At 43.0% G+C, this 15,387-nt stretch overlaps 1 protein-coding gene across 2 annotated transcripts in view; it reads left to right on the top strand.

Annotated features, from left to right (window-relative positions):
- The first annotated feature begins 3,353 nt into the window (after positions 1-3,353).
- The window catches only part of ST6GALNAC3 (ST6 N-acetylgalactosaminide alpha-2,6-sialyltransferase 3), a 539,841-nt gene continuing 527,807 nt past the window's right edge, over positions 3,354-15,387 (top strand). For both annotated transcript variants that reach the window (XM_047873698.1, XM_047873700.1), the window contains exon 1: positions 3,354-3,479. In XM_047873698.1, the coding sequence (XP_047729654.1) occupies positions 3,462-3,479 (18 nt within the window). In that variant the 5' untranslated portion in view covers positions 3,354-3,461. The remainder of the gene's footprint in view (positions 3,480-15,387) is intronic.

The raw sequence follows: 15,387 nt of genomic DNA, 5'->3' as shown, positions 1-15,387 counted from the left end.
CTATCCATCTAAGACAGTGATTGTTATTATCTCATAAAACTGCCCAGATTTGTAAAACTTCAGTTCATATTTATTGCAGAATCTGTTGAGTTTGTTTTTAGGTTGTTATAAATGTGCCTTTATTTAGGCCTAACTGTGGATGTTAATTAAAAAAATAACATTTTGGGAAGTGTGGGCATGGGTGAGTGATAGTTGAATTGGGAGAGGGATACCCAGACTGATGGAGCTGGTAAAGCCCTCACCAGACCCTCACGTGGGTATACTCAAGTCACAATATGCTAAGTGTTTGTCTCATCATTGTTTATCTTTCTGAGACATTCATGGTGAATGACAATCATCCTATTCATCCTTTCCTATGAGCTATCTTTTTTTTTTTTTTTTGAGAGAGCGAGCAAGTAGGGAAGAAAGGCAGAGGGAGAGCGAAGAGGGAGGGAGGGAGGGAGAGAAAGGGAGAGAGAGAGAGAGAGAGAGAGAGAGAGGGAGAGAGAGAATCTCAAGCAGGCTCCATGTTCAGAATGGAGACCCATGCAGGGATCAATCCCACGACTCTGGACTCTGAGATCATGACCTGAGCTGAAATCAAGAATTGGAAGCTCAACCAACTGAGCCACCCAGGCACCCCTCCATGAGCTATCTTTGTCAAAGGTTTTTTTTTTTCCTCCTCCAGATAAAGAGCTACCATTTTGAGAGTGTCCATAGTGCCAGGAATTGGGGAGAGTGGATTTATAAGCATCATATCATTTAATTGTCACAAGAATATATACTACTATAAAAGCTGAAGTTTAAAGAGAAGTACAAGACTTGATCAAAGTCACCCAATAAGGAAGTGCTCAGCAAGGTTGCTCACTAGTCAGCTGTGTTGTTGCCCAGACCAGCAGACTTTCTGGAGAGAGAATGATATGATCTGCCTAACCCTGCCCCTCTCACCTGCCACCCTGCCAGGCTCAGTCTCTCTTTCCTTAGAGCCTTGCTTCCACTTTGGTTACGGACCTTACCATGTTATATTATCACGTATCTCTTGTGTTTCCCACGTGACTGAACCTCGGGATGATATTAGAGACCGTGAAAATCATTCTCTCATCCCTGACAGGTCTTTTAGTACCCCAATACAATTTTTTCCCCCTCCTCCAGTTAGTGGTAGCTCAAAAAAGACTTATCTTCTAGTAGCAGCCCAGTACATTTTTTTTTTTAATTTTTTTTTCAACGTTTATTTATTTTTGGGACAGAGAGAGACAGAGCATGAACGGGCGAGGGGCAGAGAGAGAGGGAGACACAGAATCGGAAACAGGCTCCAGGCTCTGAGCCATCAGCCCAGAGCCCGACGCGGGGCTTGAACTCACGGACCGGGAGATCGTGACCTGGCTGAAGTCGGACGCTTAACCGACTGCGCCACCCAGGCGCCCCTGTTGAATTCATAAATGAATAAGATATGGAATTTTCTTGGCCTACTAAAGACCATGAGCTAAAGCAGTGGTTTGAAATATATAGTGCCAAAATATATATATATATATATATATATATATATATATATATATATATATATATATTTATGCCTGATCGAGAAGTTCTTACTGAAAACACAGCAGATCTCTGAAGCACATGGACGGGCTTGAGGAAGGAGTGGGAGAACAGGATGTGGTCCCTTAGGGAGACTGAAAAAAGGAACTTTCCCTGGGAGCAGGTAGTCTGTCCAGTTTTAGTTTTTGCAACGCTTTTCCTGTGGTGCCTCCTGCTCTCTCAGGATTCTGAATGTTCACACCAAGAAAACACCAAATCCTTTGAAAGCCTGGTTTCTGCCTTGTGGTTTGTGAGCCAGTCTCATGACGTCACAGCCACCAGCAGCCCACAGTGCTTTTCCTGACTCCATGTACCATGTAGGCAAACCAGACAGGGCTTCTAGCAAGTGAAACTTCTTTTGGGTAAATATTTTGGGCCTGGTTTTAAGATTTCTCTGACAGACCAAGTGGTGGAAATCTGTGTATATATACAGAATGCTCTCTCTCTCTCCCTTCTTCTAAGTGTTGTTGCCACTTTCCTCATAGAAATAACTGTTTCTCTTAGCCAGTTCCTTACTTGGGGATTGGGCTTTCCTTGTTGATTTTCATTTGAAGGGGGCTGCTAAGGAGGGGTGGAAAGGATTCAAAACATATCTTCTACCAGGCTGCCTGCTTCTTAAAGCTGCACCTTTTGTTTTTGTCATCAGGGTCTTAAGGTTAAATGAAGAATGACCTTTCTGGATTTCTAAGCCTAACAGGAAAGTTTAGATTTAACTTTGTTACTGAAGTTACAACAAAGTTCATTCAAATTCTAAACTTGTAGCAGGGAAGAGCAAAGTCCTATGCTTGTGGGCACAAACACAATTTAAAAAACTTTTTAAAATGTTTATTTATTTTTGAGAGAGACAGAGCATGAACAGGGGAGCAGCAGAGAGAGGGAGACACATAATCTGAAGCAGGCTCCAGGCTCTGAACTATCAGCACAGAGCCGGAGGCAGGCTTGAACTCATGAACTCTGAGATCATGACCTGAGCGGAAGTCCAAAGCTTAATTGACTGAGCCACCCAGGCGCCCCACAAACACAATTTATATACATATACAATCAATGTATATATATGAGAAAATATTAAATTTTCATATATATGCATATATTCTACTTACTATGTATTTATATACACATTTTTCATGAACACACAAACTTAAAGCAAGAAGGCAATTCATACCTGTGTGTACGTGTACATACACACAAAACATACACAGTGTACGTTTCCTGGCATCTTTTGTTGATAGGTATTTGTGCTCCCCTGTTAGTGGCAAATTATTAATTCTGGACGAGCCCATCACAGCATTTTTAAGCAGAGTAAAGGCTCTACCCTTAAACAGCCCAGGGAGAATTTCATTTGCTACTTTTGAAGAATCCTTTGATATGCCCAATACCTGTAGAAGGGTGATTCCAAACCCACTTAACTTTTTAAAAAGTGTGAAATGTCTGCAAGGAGTTCTCTGATCTGTTGAAGGAGACCGAATGGGGAAGAAAAGGCCGCTTTCTCTCCCCAGCCGGACCCAGATCCCTGCCTGCTGCTGAGCAGATTTTGTATACATTGAACCACAGAACATTTACTGGAAAAAAAAAAAAAAAAAAGAGGGACAGAGAGTGAGAGAGAGGAAGAGAGAGAAAAGAAAAAGTAGCAAGCATCCAGGAGCAGCCGCGGGAGACCGGGACGGCACGTAATCCGGGGGCGGAGCCTCGAGGGCCGCCAGCCAGTGGACGAGGCCGGGGGCGGGGCCCCGGCGCGGGGGGCGGGGCCTGTGCCCGCGCAGCTCGCACCGCGGTCCCCTTATTTGGATCTGCGGGAATGTGGGCTGGAGCGGTCCTGCTGTGGTACCAGCCTCCAGCCTGTCGCCGGGACTGCCCCTGACCCAGGCGCGCCTGCTGCTCGGTGGCAGAAGGGCCGGCGGAGCGCCATGGCCTGCATCCTGAAGGTAACGACTCGGATCTGTGGCTCGGACGCGTGGTTGGCCAGACCCTTGCTGCTAAGAGGCAAGGAGTCAGCCGCGGTCCCACCGCATCCTCATCTCAGTTGTCTTTTCCTGGCATTGATTTTCTTTTTGTTCCTTTGGCAAATGCATATGGAGGGAGATTCTGAAACGTGCAGCTGGCACAGCTTCTCTTCCCACCATTCCTGCCTGCTCGCGCCTGCATTGAAGGAGCTGCAGACTGTTGGCTCCAGGGGAAAGCAGGGCTGTGTGCCGAATAATGGGGATGGCAGGGAGGGGAGGGGTGCTCCCGCGGGTCCCGCGGTTCTGTTGCTTGAGGCCTTTCAGGAGCCTAGGAGAATGGAGAAGAGTCTGGACTTGGGTTACTGGTGCTAAAGGTTATATAGCACTTTGAATGGGGGCGAGAGTGAGCGGGGGGGGGGGGGGTTCTATTGAGCATTTGATCTTGTGAAGACAAAAACTTGTGAGTTTACAGGTAGTCCCTTTGGAATGAGTTTTCCAGGAGACCTGCTAGTTCTGTGGTGCCATTAACTCTACTTTGGAAAAGTTCATAGAAAGATGTTTTTATTAGAGAATCTCTGACCCTCCTTCAGCTCATAAATTTGAACAGACCCAATGATTTCACTTCATATCAGAGCTGGCCGAGCCACCTCTTCTTTGTTGAGTTTTCTTTCTCCAAGTCTGGGTTCTTAGCCTGGACCAAGCATCTTTCTGGGTTTACCGCTTTGTGGTGTCAGGTGGGAGGACTTGGTGTCAGTGCCTGACTTGAGAACTTTCCATTCCATGGAGAGAGGTGTTTTGTTTGTTTTCTGTTTTCATTTTCTCACAACTGTTTCTCCTCCTGCCTAACCTGACTCCTGACTGCCTGAATCAAAAACATTCACAGCATGGTTTCCTGGGCCTTGACTGGAGAAAGCAAAGGCCTGTTTGTTCCAAGGTTTGGGGAGCTGTATGTGATAGAGGAAAACACCAGAAAAGGATTTTAGTTGTTGTTTACTGTGAAACAGCTTTTGTTTCTCTTCAGGATGATTTGAAGCCATCTACCATTAAGCTAGTTACCTGAGTCGTCTTAAAACATGTGTGGTAATGATACAAATAAGAGATTAACCTAGTAGAGGTTTTTTTTTTTTTTTTTTTTTTTTTTCCCCCTTAGCGTAAAAGAGGTTGGATATTTCCTGTGACTTTTCTGAACTTCCTCTGTTTGGTTTTGGAACATTTTCTGGGACATAACAAACGGTAGCAAGATCAAGAGGAAATACGTAATAAATACATCCCTATTACAATATGGTATTTTTAACTTGGAGCACAAGTACTGAAATAAGAATATGAGTTGTCTTTACTATGTATTATATTATTAGCTGAAAGGGCAATTGAGGAGCATGACATTTATCGTTGGCCATCTTCTTTTGGTTTCTCCCCACCTCATGTCGCACATGTTCCAAACGTTTTTAATGCATATCCCAAGCTACACATGAATCTGATCCAAACTTTCTTTTCAAGCACCTCCCATTAACCTCAGACATTTGGGGCATATCTGAGTCCTCATTATCTTTCCTCCACCGAAATTCATCTGAGAGGTAGACACGTAAACTACAAAGAGGTTTGGACTCAGAAAAGCCTTGGTCGGAATGCAGGTTCGGCCAGTTGCCACTGGTGTGACCTTGGACAACTTACTTAAATGTCTTTGTGTCAGTTTCCTCAATGTAAGATCAAAATTATAGTAGCTACTCCACAGAGTTGCTGTGGGGATAAAGTAAGATAGGGTATGAAAACTACTTTGTGGCATAGGCATTAATACGTGCCACTTTTTTTCTGACATGTAATGAGTGTGTAAAGAATGCTTACTATATTCTCTGCCTACTTCATATAATATAACTCTCATTCTTACATCAGACCCTGCAAGGTGAGTAACATTGTTTAAAACCCCATCTTACAGATGAGGAAGCTGAGTCCTCAGTTTAAGAGATGTTCCTGAGGCAACAGGGTTAAGGACAAAGTAAGCATGGAGTTAGATGCAAATCTGCCAACCTTTTTTATACTTTAATGCTGTTCTCTGTACTTTCCCAGGTGACCACTTTCTAAGATGCCCTAATACCATTCACAGCCCTTACCGTATTAGACAAAGTACCTGTGTGCAGTCATGGTGTCCATGGCCTATGGTAGGCCTTTTCCCCTTGTTGTCTTTGAAAGGCCATACATGGTGGAGTGGAGTCTGGAGACCTGAATTCAGTGCAAACTTGGCCTTCTGTACGTGATTTTAGGTAGTCTCTGCAACTTGCTCATTTTAGAATGTAAATAATTGTGATTATCTGTCTGGGTTTTATGAAGGTAAAATGATGGACTTTTTCTTCTTCTTTTTTAAACAAAACATTTTCTGCCACGTGCCAGCCTTGGACTTGGTGTTGACATCACAAGATGTATGGACCATTGACTTGGTTCCTAAGTGGCTTACAGTATAGTAAAGGGGATAGGAAAGAAAATGCACATTTATGTTACAGTGTGAAGAGTAACATAGATCTGTGGAAGGCATAATAGGGCACAGAAGTAGAGAGCAGTGAACCCTCCTATTGGCTAGTCAAGACAGGCTTTCCAGGGCACCTGGGTGGCTCAGTCTGTTAAGGGTCTGACTTCGGCTCTGGTCATGATCTCACAGTATGTGGATTTGAGCCCCGCGTCGGGCTCTGTGCTGACAGCTTGGAGCCTGGAGCCTGCTTCAGATCCTCTCCCTCTCTCTCTCTCTGCCCCTCTCACACTCATGCTCTCTCTCATTCAAAAATAAAATAATAAAACATATATATATATATTTTTAAAGGCAGGTTTTCCATTTACTATTTTGGAGCTAGATTTTGAAGACTGAATCATATTTACTATTATGGAGCTTGTGTTTTTGTAAGATAACTTTTGAGGCAGTGTTAACTTTACTCTGTGGGTGAAAACTAATTTTCTCAACAGATTTTTGAAGTAGATTTTATTATCCATTTTTATATATGAGAAAACTGAAAGAGAGGTTATTACCTACATAGCAGTGACCCTAAAAGTGGGGACCTCTGACTAGCTAAGAAGATAAGCCCATGACACGGCAGCTGGGATGGGCTTTTGCAGCATACAGAACCATCCCCTTGATGTGCTGTGTATGGTGAAGGCCCTTTCTGCCCAAGCACGAAGCTGGCTCTTGTAACAGAATGATGATAATGGCCTCAATAATCATTTAATTGTGAAATACATATTCATTCCACATTGTATGGGCTTTGAAGCCAGAAATATGTGGGTTTTACTTACTAACTGTATAACCACAAGCAAGTTTCTTGATTTCATTGCTCCAGTTTCTAGAATGGGGACAATCGTGCATTCCTCAATGGGTTATGCTAGGGGTTAAGTGAGAATATTGCACATTAGAGAGGATAGGCTAGTAATAGTTAAGTAAAAATGAGTCTGGGCTCAGTCAGTTGAGTGTTCCTTGAGTGACTCTTGATTTCGGCTCAGGTCATGATCTCACGGTTCATGCGATTGAGCCCTGCCTTGGGCTCTGCACACTGTCAGGTCCTGCTTGGGATCCTCTCTCTCCCTCTCTCTGCCCCTCCCCTGCTTACTCACAAACACACACAAGCACACGTGCTCTCTCTCAAAATAAATAAACAGAACCAAAAACAAGTCCAAGTTTTCGGTTCCTTTCTTGCCGCACTCCTGGTTAGGCAGCTCTCCTGGGTAGCTGTGCTGTTGTGAACAATTAAATCAAGGACCAGTCTTTTGCCAAGGAGTGTTTTTTTTAAACGTCTTTGAAATAAAATAGACAAGAACGATATCTCATTTGTATTTTTTTTTAATTACTAGTGAAGTAAAACTTTTAAATTTATATTGTCATTTGTTTCTCCTCCACTGGCAAAAGTTCTGCTTATCTTTCCACTCTTAGTTCAGTGTCACATCTGCGGTTAAGCCTTCCTGTGCTTCACCAGGCTTGTTCTCTGCTTCCATGGTATGAGTTCTTATCTCTGTAGCAGCAGGTATTACCCTGAACTGTCGATTAACTGTTGACATGCCCGACTCCTCTGTTTGACTGTGGACTCCTAGAGGGCAGGGGCCTTCAGTAGGTCACTCAGCTAGTGTTTACTGAGCGCTGTGAATGACTACTGCTGGTAGTGTGGGAGTATATGGATGGAGATATTGGTGGCCACTCAAATGAGTCTTGGGGGCAGCAGAAGCCTTGCCTTATTCAGCTTGGTATCCATAAGTGCTAGCCTGACTTTCAGTAAAGTGTTCCCTAAATGCTTGTTGAATGTATTAATGCATTATCTTTTTGTTTTTTTAAGATGTTTATAGACATGGGCCTGATCTATCCACCTCTGTAAACATCTGAATTCTTCATGGATATAGCATGGATTTTTCACTCTAACATACAACAAGCAAGCAGGTAGGGCTTATCAGTTACTTTGCGCCTTCTCAGTTTGTTTCTCATACATCTGTTACTGTGTCTCCTAGAAACCCTGGAGCCAATTTGAAATCTGAAGGGAAGGGGAAAGGGAGCACTGGACTGGGAGGAAGAAAGGAAGAAGTATAGTAGTGGCTTATCTTTTGTTCTTCTGATCATTTTGGTTCTCTAGGTTAACAGAAACAAACAAAAAAGCAAAAGCAAAAACAAAACGAAACACCAACACCCACAATCCCAATTTGAGGTACTCAAACTGAGGTCTCAGAGTGTTAGAAAACGGTGTGGCTTCACTGAGCCTGGAAAGCCGCAGAGACTTCACAGGTCCGCAGATTACAAATCTGAAACTCTAAGAAAACCCCAGCAAGTGGGATGGACAAGGCACTTCGTCTAATAAATCTTCCCTGATGTTTCTTTCTGCTGTGCAAGAGATGCTAAAGTCTCGGGAGCAGCCGTCCTGCCGAATTTTCAGTCTTGTGGTAACGGAACAGAATGTTTTTGCAACTTCCACGTGCTTTTGCAACGTTCCTTTGGGGAACCGGTCTCTTGTGTAAAAGCAGTGCTCTTTGGATGAACTGATAACAATAGGAACAATAATAGTTGCTATTTATTGAACACCTAGAGTGTCCTGTGCTGAGTGCTTTATAGAAGTCATCTCATGCAAACTTGTATTATAATGAAGATACCGAAGTTCAGAGACACTAAGTAACTTGTCCCAGGTTACTAACCCAGGTGTGGTTAGTAAGTAGTGAGGATGGAATTCACCTGGCTCCGTATGGTTAGTTAGTAAATGTCTTTTTACCTTCAGTGCCCATTGAAGTGAATATTTGTGGGGACTTTGTGTTTACTTCACTATCTTCTACCCAGGCAGTACTCAGTCTAGACAGCTTCCTAACACCCGCCTGGTGAGGATCACTTTTAGCTGTGTTGTTTTTACTTGTTCCTTCTTCAGAGTTTCCTTTGTGACTGAGGAACTAGGGGAAATAGAGGGGCCGCAGAGACTGAGGAGGTAAGAAAGTTCTAAGTCTGCCTCCAAGACTGAATAGCCCTTTGATCCTGGGCAAGTCACATGACCTCTACCCCTAGCCTGAGAAACCCACATGTCCCTTTGGGGGTGGGAAGGAAGGAGAGGGATAGTACAGAGTTGGATTTGCCCTTAGGCCAAGCTTCAGGGCCCCTGCAAGGCTCTGGGAAGAGGCCCTGGATGTTTGTATTTGTAATTTTATATCCACTTTCTAAAAGAGTCCCATAAATCGTATAAACTCAGGCTCCCCAAGTGGACCCCCTCTGGGGCCGTGTTGGTGTCCAAAAGAGTTAATGCTTGCAAAGGCACTCTTCTAAGCAGAACCCACTGCACACATACGGCAAAACTATTATTAGCATTATTAATAGTTAGATAACAGCTTGAGTTGAGGAACCTGTCTTGGGGACTGGTGGGAGGAAGAAGGGTTTAGGTCTGGGGAAAGCAGAGGGAGCCTATTAAGCTTTCCCGTAGATGGCTGGGGAAAATTATGAAATCTCCTCCCCAGGAGGAAAACCTCTATCTGTTTGTGAAAATTTAACACACACTTGTGCCTGAGGGCTGGGAGTTGGATGAGTTCTTTTCTGTTTCCTGGCTTCTGGGAAAAGTAGAGGAAGGCATTTTTCTAATTGGAGAGAGTAGATTTACAAGTGCTACCAGGATCCCATTACAGAAAGTTGCTGTTAGCTCCTGGTTATTAAAAGGCTCATTATTCAGTTTATGGATTATCCAGATCCTGTCAACCCTGGCCGTTCTGATGTACACCTTTTATGCCTTTTACTGCCAATTAGCACCTCCACCAGAGCCAGGAGAGGGAGAGGAGCTACACCCCAAATTGTTTAATTCTTCTCCTCGTTAATAGCTGTGTCAAGGTTTGTCAGCAGGCAGGTGGTTATAGGAAATGGCTCAAATGAGGTGAAGGGATTATCTGTGCTTTCACTATTGTTTTCTCTTTTCCCTCAGCGCGAGGACTGAGTGTAGGCTCTGGTTCTGATTTTAAACTGATTTAAAGTGGCCTCATCAGAGACCTTGGCCCAGGGTATCCAGAGACTTCAATAAACAGGAGCCTTGGGCTAGGTAACATTCTCACAGAGGCCCTGTGCCCCATACCCCATCATCTCCAGGCCTCTCTCATTTCCTGTGTGATGTGGATGGGTGGGGGCTCACAACATCTGGTACTTGGGAGGGTGGGGGAAGTTATTTCCCAAAGAAATGGCTTGGGAGCCAGGAAAGAGGGGTTCTTGTACTGGAGTCGTTCTATTATTTGGATAAAGAAGAAATGTATTTCTTTGCATATACTTAGTAATGTAAATATGTAAATAAAAATATATACCCAGGGTGCCTCAATTGGTTAAGCATCTGACTTCCACTCAGGTCATGATCTCACAGTTTGTGAGTTTGAGCTCCGTGCCGGGCTCTGTGCTGACAGCGTGGAGCCTTGACCCCACTTGGAGTTGTCTCTGTCTCTCTCTGCCCCTCCTCCACCCCTGCTCACACTGTGTCTGTCTGTCTGTCTCTCTCTGTCTAACAAAAATAAATAAACAATTAAAAAAATATATATATACCCACATTCATACCATCATATCTTAATATTTACCCAGATTTGAAAAGTCTTGCACATAAAATCCTTCTTGGAAGACACTTGTAATTTCAAAGGCTATCTTGTACAGTCCTAGTACATTTATTAGCTGTGCCTTTACCAGACACAAAAATAAAAACTTCTTTGGTTTGTTATGAAAATCATATTTGCATCTTGCCCTGAGAACATCATGATCACAAGGGAATTAGAAGTAAAATGTGTGTGTCCTGCATTGGAGATGAGTCACGATGTGGGATTAGAGTGTGCACATGGAGCTCGTCTTAGGTTTCAAGGACTAGAATGAGCAAATAGCTGTTCTGGGATGGCCCCCTCCTTGGGACAAGGGGGATACACAGTTGCAGACCGCACGGCTGCCACTCTCAGGACCCCTGTTTGGCATCCCTGGCCCCACCAATAGACTGGACTCTAAAGAAAGAGTGGTGAAATCTCCCTGTGAAGGTTTTGCCTTATCAATCAGGGAAAATGGTAACCAAGAAAGAGGGGCTAGTCTCTAGGGTGTGGGTGGTAAAAGGTTTTGGGTGCAGAGGTCAGAGCTGTACCGACTCTGTGTCTGAGTCCAGCTTTGTGATAAGTATGAGTAATGACGGTCATACATTTATTTAACGCAGTGCTGTCCAGTAGAAATATAACGCAGCTCACTTATACACTTGACATTTCTTAAGAGCCACATGTAAAAAACAAAAGCAAAAAGAAACAGGCAGAATTTACTTTAATAGTATGTTTTATTTACCCCAATATATACAGAACATTTTCATTTCAACATGTAATCAGTATAAAAATTATTGAGATATTTATGTTTTTTTCACTAAGTCTTCAAAAATCAGTGTACATTTTACTGTTGCAGCATCTCTCAGTCAGGATGCTAAATTTTCATTAGAGATTTAGGTTTTATAACATTTACAGTCAAAAGTGTGGATTCACGTGTTCAGGTTGCTCCAAAGGTGGTCAGAAGTTTTCCAAGAGTTGAATCTAGTGTTAGTTTTTAAGTGTAAATTAAATAAAATAATATGAAATAAAAAATGTGGCCTCTCAGGCACACCAGCCCTGTTTCAAGTCTTAAAAGCCAAATGTGGGTAGTGGCTACGGTATCGGACAGCATGTTTATTCAGGTGTTCATCCTCACCGTTGGAAGACACCACTAACCATGGAGGCAATGAGAGCAGTGTGTAAGCAGGTAGGGGAAAGGATTGCCTACTGGATGAGAATCAGAAGGGGAGGACACTCCTGTTGGTCAGACTGATGGCAACAGAGGAAAGCAAATGAAGAGCAAGTAATGAGTGTTGGACCCAAGGACACATTAGAGCCTTTATTGAGCCCTTGGAATTTCAACTAAAATGGACTCCTACGTTTTTCCATATGCTGAGCCCGATTGGCCCCCTAGGTGTTGAACAGCTGTGAATTCTCCCAGGGAATGCAGCTTTGGTCTCCATGTGGCAGTGAACTCCTGTAGTCTTTGAGGTCAGAGACAGACTTTATACACTTTTATTTGAGCCATTCCATTGCTCTAGGAGGGCAGTGCACATATGGCAGCAATTTGAACATCCAGAATAAACCACATGTCTTCTTTTAAGTCAATAGAGTAAGGTGATTGGAGTTCCTTTGGCTTATTTTTCACTTCTTTAGCAATATGCTAAAGCTGTGTGTCCAGTGGTGCTTAGAGCAAATCAGTTTGTAAACCTGTAGCTCTGTTTAGTGTAGACTTCTGCATTTTATACCTGCCCTGCTCCACCTAGTCTTTCTGGATCATGAGATGGACAGTAGGTGCCGTATGCTGAGGGCCTTCTCTCTGGCAGACAGCCTGCCAGATATTTTGAAGCAGTTTATCAGCTCACAACAAGATTTCAGAATGGGCATTATTTACTTTTGTTGGACTGACAAGGGGACTCTGGTATATATTGCTTAACAACTTTGCTAATGCAAGAGTGTTAGACCAGGATCCTCAAAGGAGAGCCCTTGGGCCAAATCCCCTGTCACCTGTTTATGCATAGCTCTAAAGAGCCTGTGATTAAGGATGGGTTTTGCATTTTTGAGCGGTTGAAAAAAATCAAAAGAAGAATAAGATTTCATGATGTGTGGGAATGTATGAAATTCAAATATCAGTGTCTATAAATAGTTTTACTGGAACAGCCATGCTTGCTTCTTTCCCAGTGTCTGTGTCTGTTTTCGTGCTACAATGGCAGGGTTGAGAAGTTGATGTTTGGACTGTAAGGCCTGCAAAGCCTTAAACATTTGCTGTCTGTCTCTTTACAGATAAAGTGTGCCAACCCGTGGGCCACACTGTTAAGTTCTTTCAGTAGAGTGTAAGAGCTGGAGACAGGGCTGGTGTGGGTTCTCCCATGGGTCTTCAGCACTAGCTCTGGGGCCTCACACTGTGGGTGTCAGGGGTATTTACTGAGCATGGGGCCAAGCACTATGTGGAAGAGGGGACTAAAGCTTAGGGAGGATATGTGATTCCTCAAAGCCAGATAGTGGGGTTGGAAATCAGACTCCAAAGCCCGATAAGGCTGTTGCTTCTAACAGATATGCTGACCACAAGTGCTGTTCAACTTGAACGCTGCCAGGACCCCTGAAAAGCTTATTTCACCAGAGATTGCTAATCCCCACCCCCAGAGTTTATGATTTTGTAGGTCAGTCCTGGGTTAGGGCTCAAGAATTTGCATTTCTAAAAAGCCCCCAGGTGATGCTGATGAGGCCCATGTGTGGACGTCAGTCCTGACATGCTACCTCCTGTTCAACAAATAGTTGTTGAGTTATGGAAGGTTTAACACACCTGCAATGGCCAACAGAAACTGACAAGAATTTAAGTCAGTTTAGAAAGTCAAGTGCATTCAAATAAAACTTTTTAGGCATTATAATATTTGATTTCTTCCTTCATTATTCTCATTAACCCCCAAGCTTTCTAATGCCATGGGGCTCAGACCACCGTGAATATTGGAATGCATATGCCTCTGTGTCCTACAGCAAGGGACTGGGGCTGAAATGAACCCCTTGCTGGTGGCACCCCTCATGTGTTTCTGGAAACTCAGTTTCTTTCAAATCAGTTGTGAAATCAGTTTATGTTGATTTATAAACCAGCGATTTGGTTCCTGCTGATTGTATGTCAAACCCTTTCTTTCTTTGTTTCTGCCTCTGTCCCCTCCTCCCCCCAACCAAGCCCATTCTGCTGGGGGTGCAGAAAACAGCTTCTGTAGTCAAGTTGTACTGGCTTTGGTCATGAAAGTTAATGCATTAGTGTTAGAGTTCACTCTCTTAATTATTGGCTTACTTGGTCTCATATTTAAAAAGTCATTATTTAAGGATTAGGAATGGGGAGAATGAAGACCAGCGAAAGATGATAGCTTTTCTTTTTTCATGTTGATGATTCACAGCCTTGTTTGGGATTTAATAAGTAACACAAAGCATTGGAAACTGCTGATTTAATCTCTTCTCATAGGCTCCTGTTGGCATAAAGAAAATAAATCTCTAAGGTGTACCTTTTTACCTTCTCCTGGCTCTCTATTTCCATGCCTTTATTTATTATGCAGTTAATTTTTCTTACCTGCCCCCCTCCAACCCACCCACTTTCATCTCTGGCCTCTGGGTCCCTCCCCAGTGCAGTTGTTACAGGGGCCATTAGTTAGTATGTTTAAAGAACCATAATCTCAGCTCAGTAGAAGGGAAGCCATACAGAATTCTATTACCAAGTAGATAAAACCCTCTTGCAGGGTCCCAGGTTATAAGCCACTCTGTTAGGAATTCTCTGGGAAATGTGACTCATTTCTGTGCTTGGTATAAAATCATTGGTATGGTGTTCATGACAGCTCAGGGATGTCATCCCACACACCTTTGCCACTGCCTGGAGGCTGACTTTACAACTACTTGTGTTTGCTTTTTTATTGCTGACCTTCTCGACCTTGTCATCCTTGCTTTCTCCCTATTTCTAGGAGAAAATTCATTCCCCAGGAGCAGCAATTACCTGCCACCTTTCGCCTGCTGCCTTATTTATTTTTTCTTTCATTCTTTCAGTTGGGAGTAAGAGAATCTCTCTTTCCTACCCTGGTTTATGTCACTTAATTATTTGTTCCTTAGCTGGTTTAATGTTTATTTAATTCTGCCATGCTGTTTAACCCCAGCAGCCTGGTTGATGGCTTAAGCTGAGCCAAGATTTCTGCATGTGACTTCTCACTTGTTGATAAAGTAAGGTTTGTTTTTCTCTCATCCATGTTTGACCCTTGATATTAAAACCTTATTTAAAGACATGACATCTGAAACCATGTTCCATTCGGTATTAGAAAAATCGAAATTCACTGTATATTCTAGATTTGGGGATGTTAAAGAGGTCTGTGTTTGACCTATTTTTGCCTCTTATCTTCAGCAAATAGAGGCTTTTGTGAAGAGGAAGTTTACCATCAAGCACTTAGAGAGAACCCAAGTACTATGGGTGAGAGGAGGGGTAGAGGGAATGGAGATGAAAGAAAAGCTGATGATTTATTTGTGTATTTTTTTAAAACAATTTTACTTTATTTTATATATGTATATAAGTAAACTCCACACCCAACATGGGGCTTGAACTTATGACCCCGAAAGCAAGAGTCACGTGCTCTACCAACTGAGCCAGCTAGGTGCCCCTGAGAAGCTGAGAATTTAATTCTTTTCTAAGGGAAATTTGGGTCTACATGGATGATAATATTAATTGTAGCAATAGCTTATATTTCCTGAGTACTTGCTATGTTGGGGCTTTCTGGACTTTATATGTTTGCATTATCTCATTTGTCAAGCTCATAAGGTACATACTATTATAAATTCCGATATAGATGAGGAAATGAGGCTTAGAGAGGTTAAGGAGCCTCCCCAAGGTTGTACAAGCATG

Source organism: Prionailurus viverrinus, chromosome C1, assembly GCF_022837055.1.
Source record: "Prionailurus viverrinus isolate Anna chromosome C1, UM_Priviv_1.0, whole genome shotgun sequence".
Classification (NCBI taxonomy): Eukaryota; Metazoa; Chordata; class Mammalia; order Carnivora; family Felidae; genus Prionailurus; species Prionailurus viverrinus.
The sequence above is the reverse complement of the archived record's forward strand: the minus strand, read 5'-3'. Positions and strand labels throughout refer to the sequence as shown.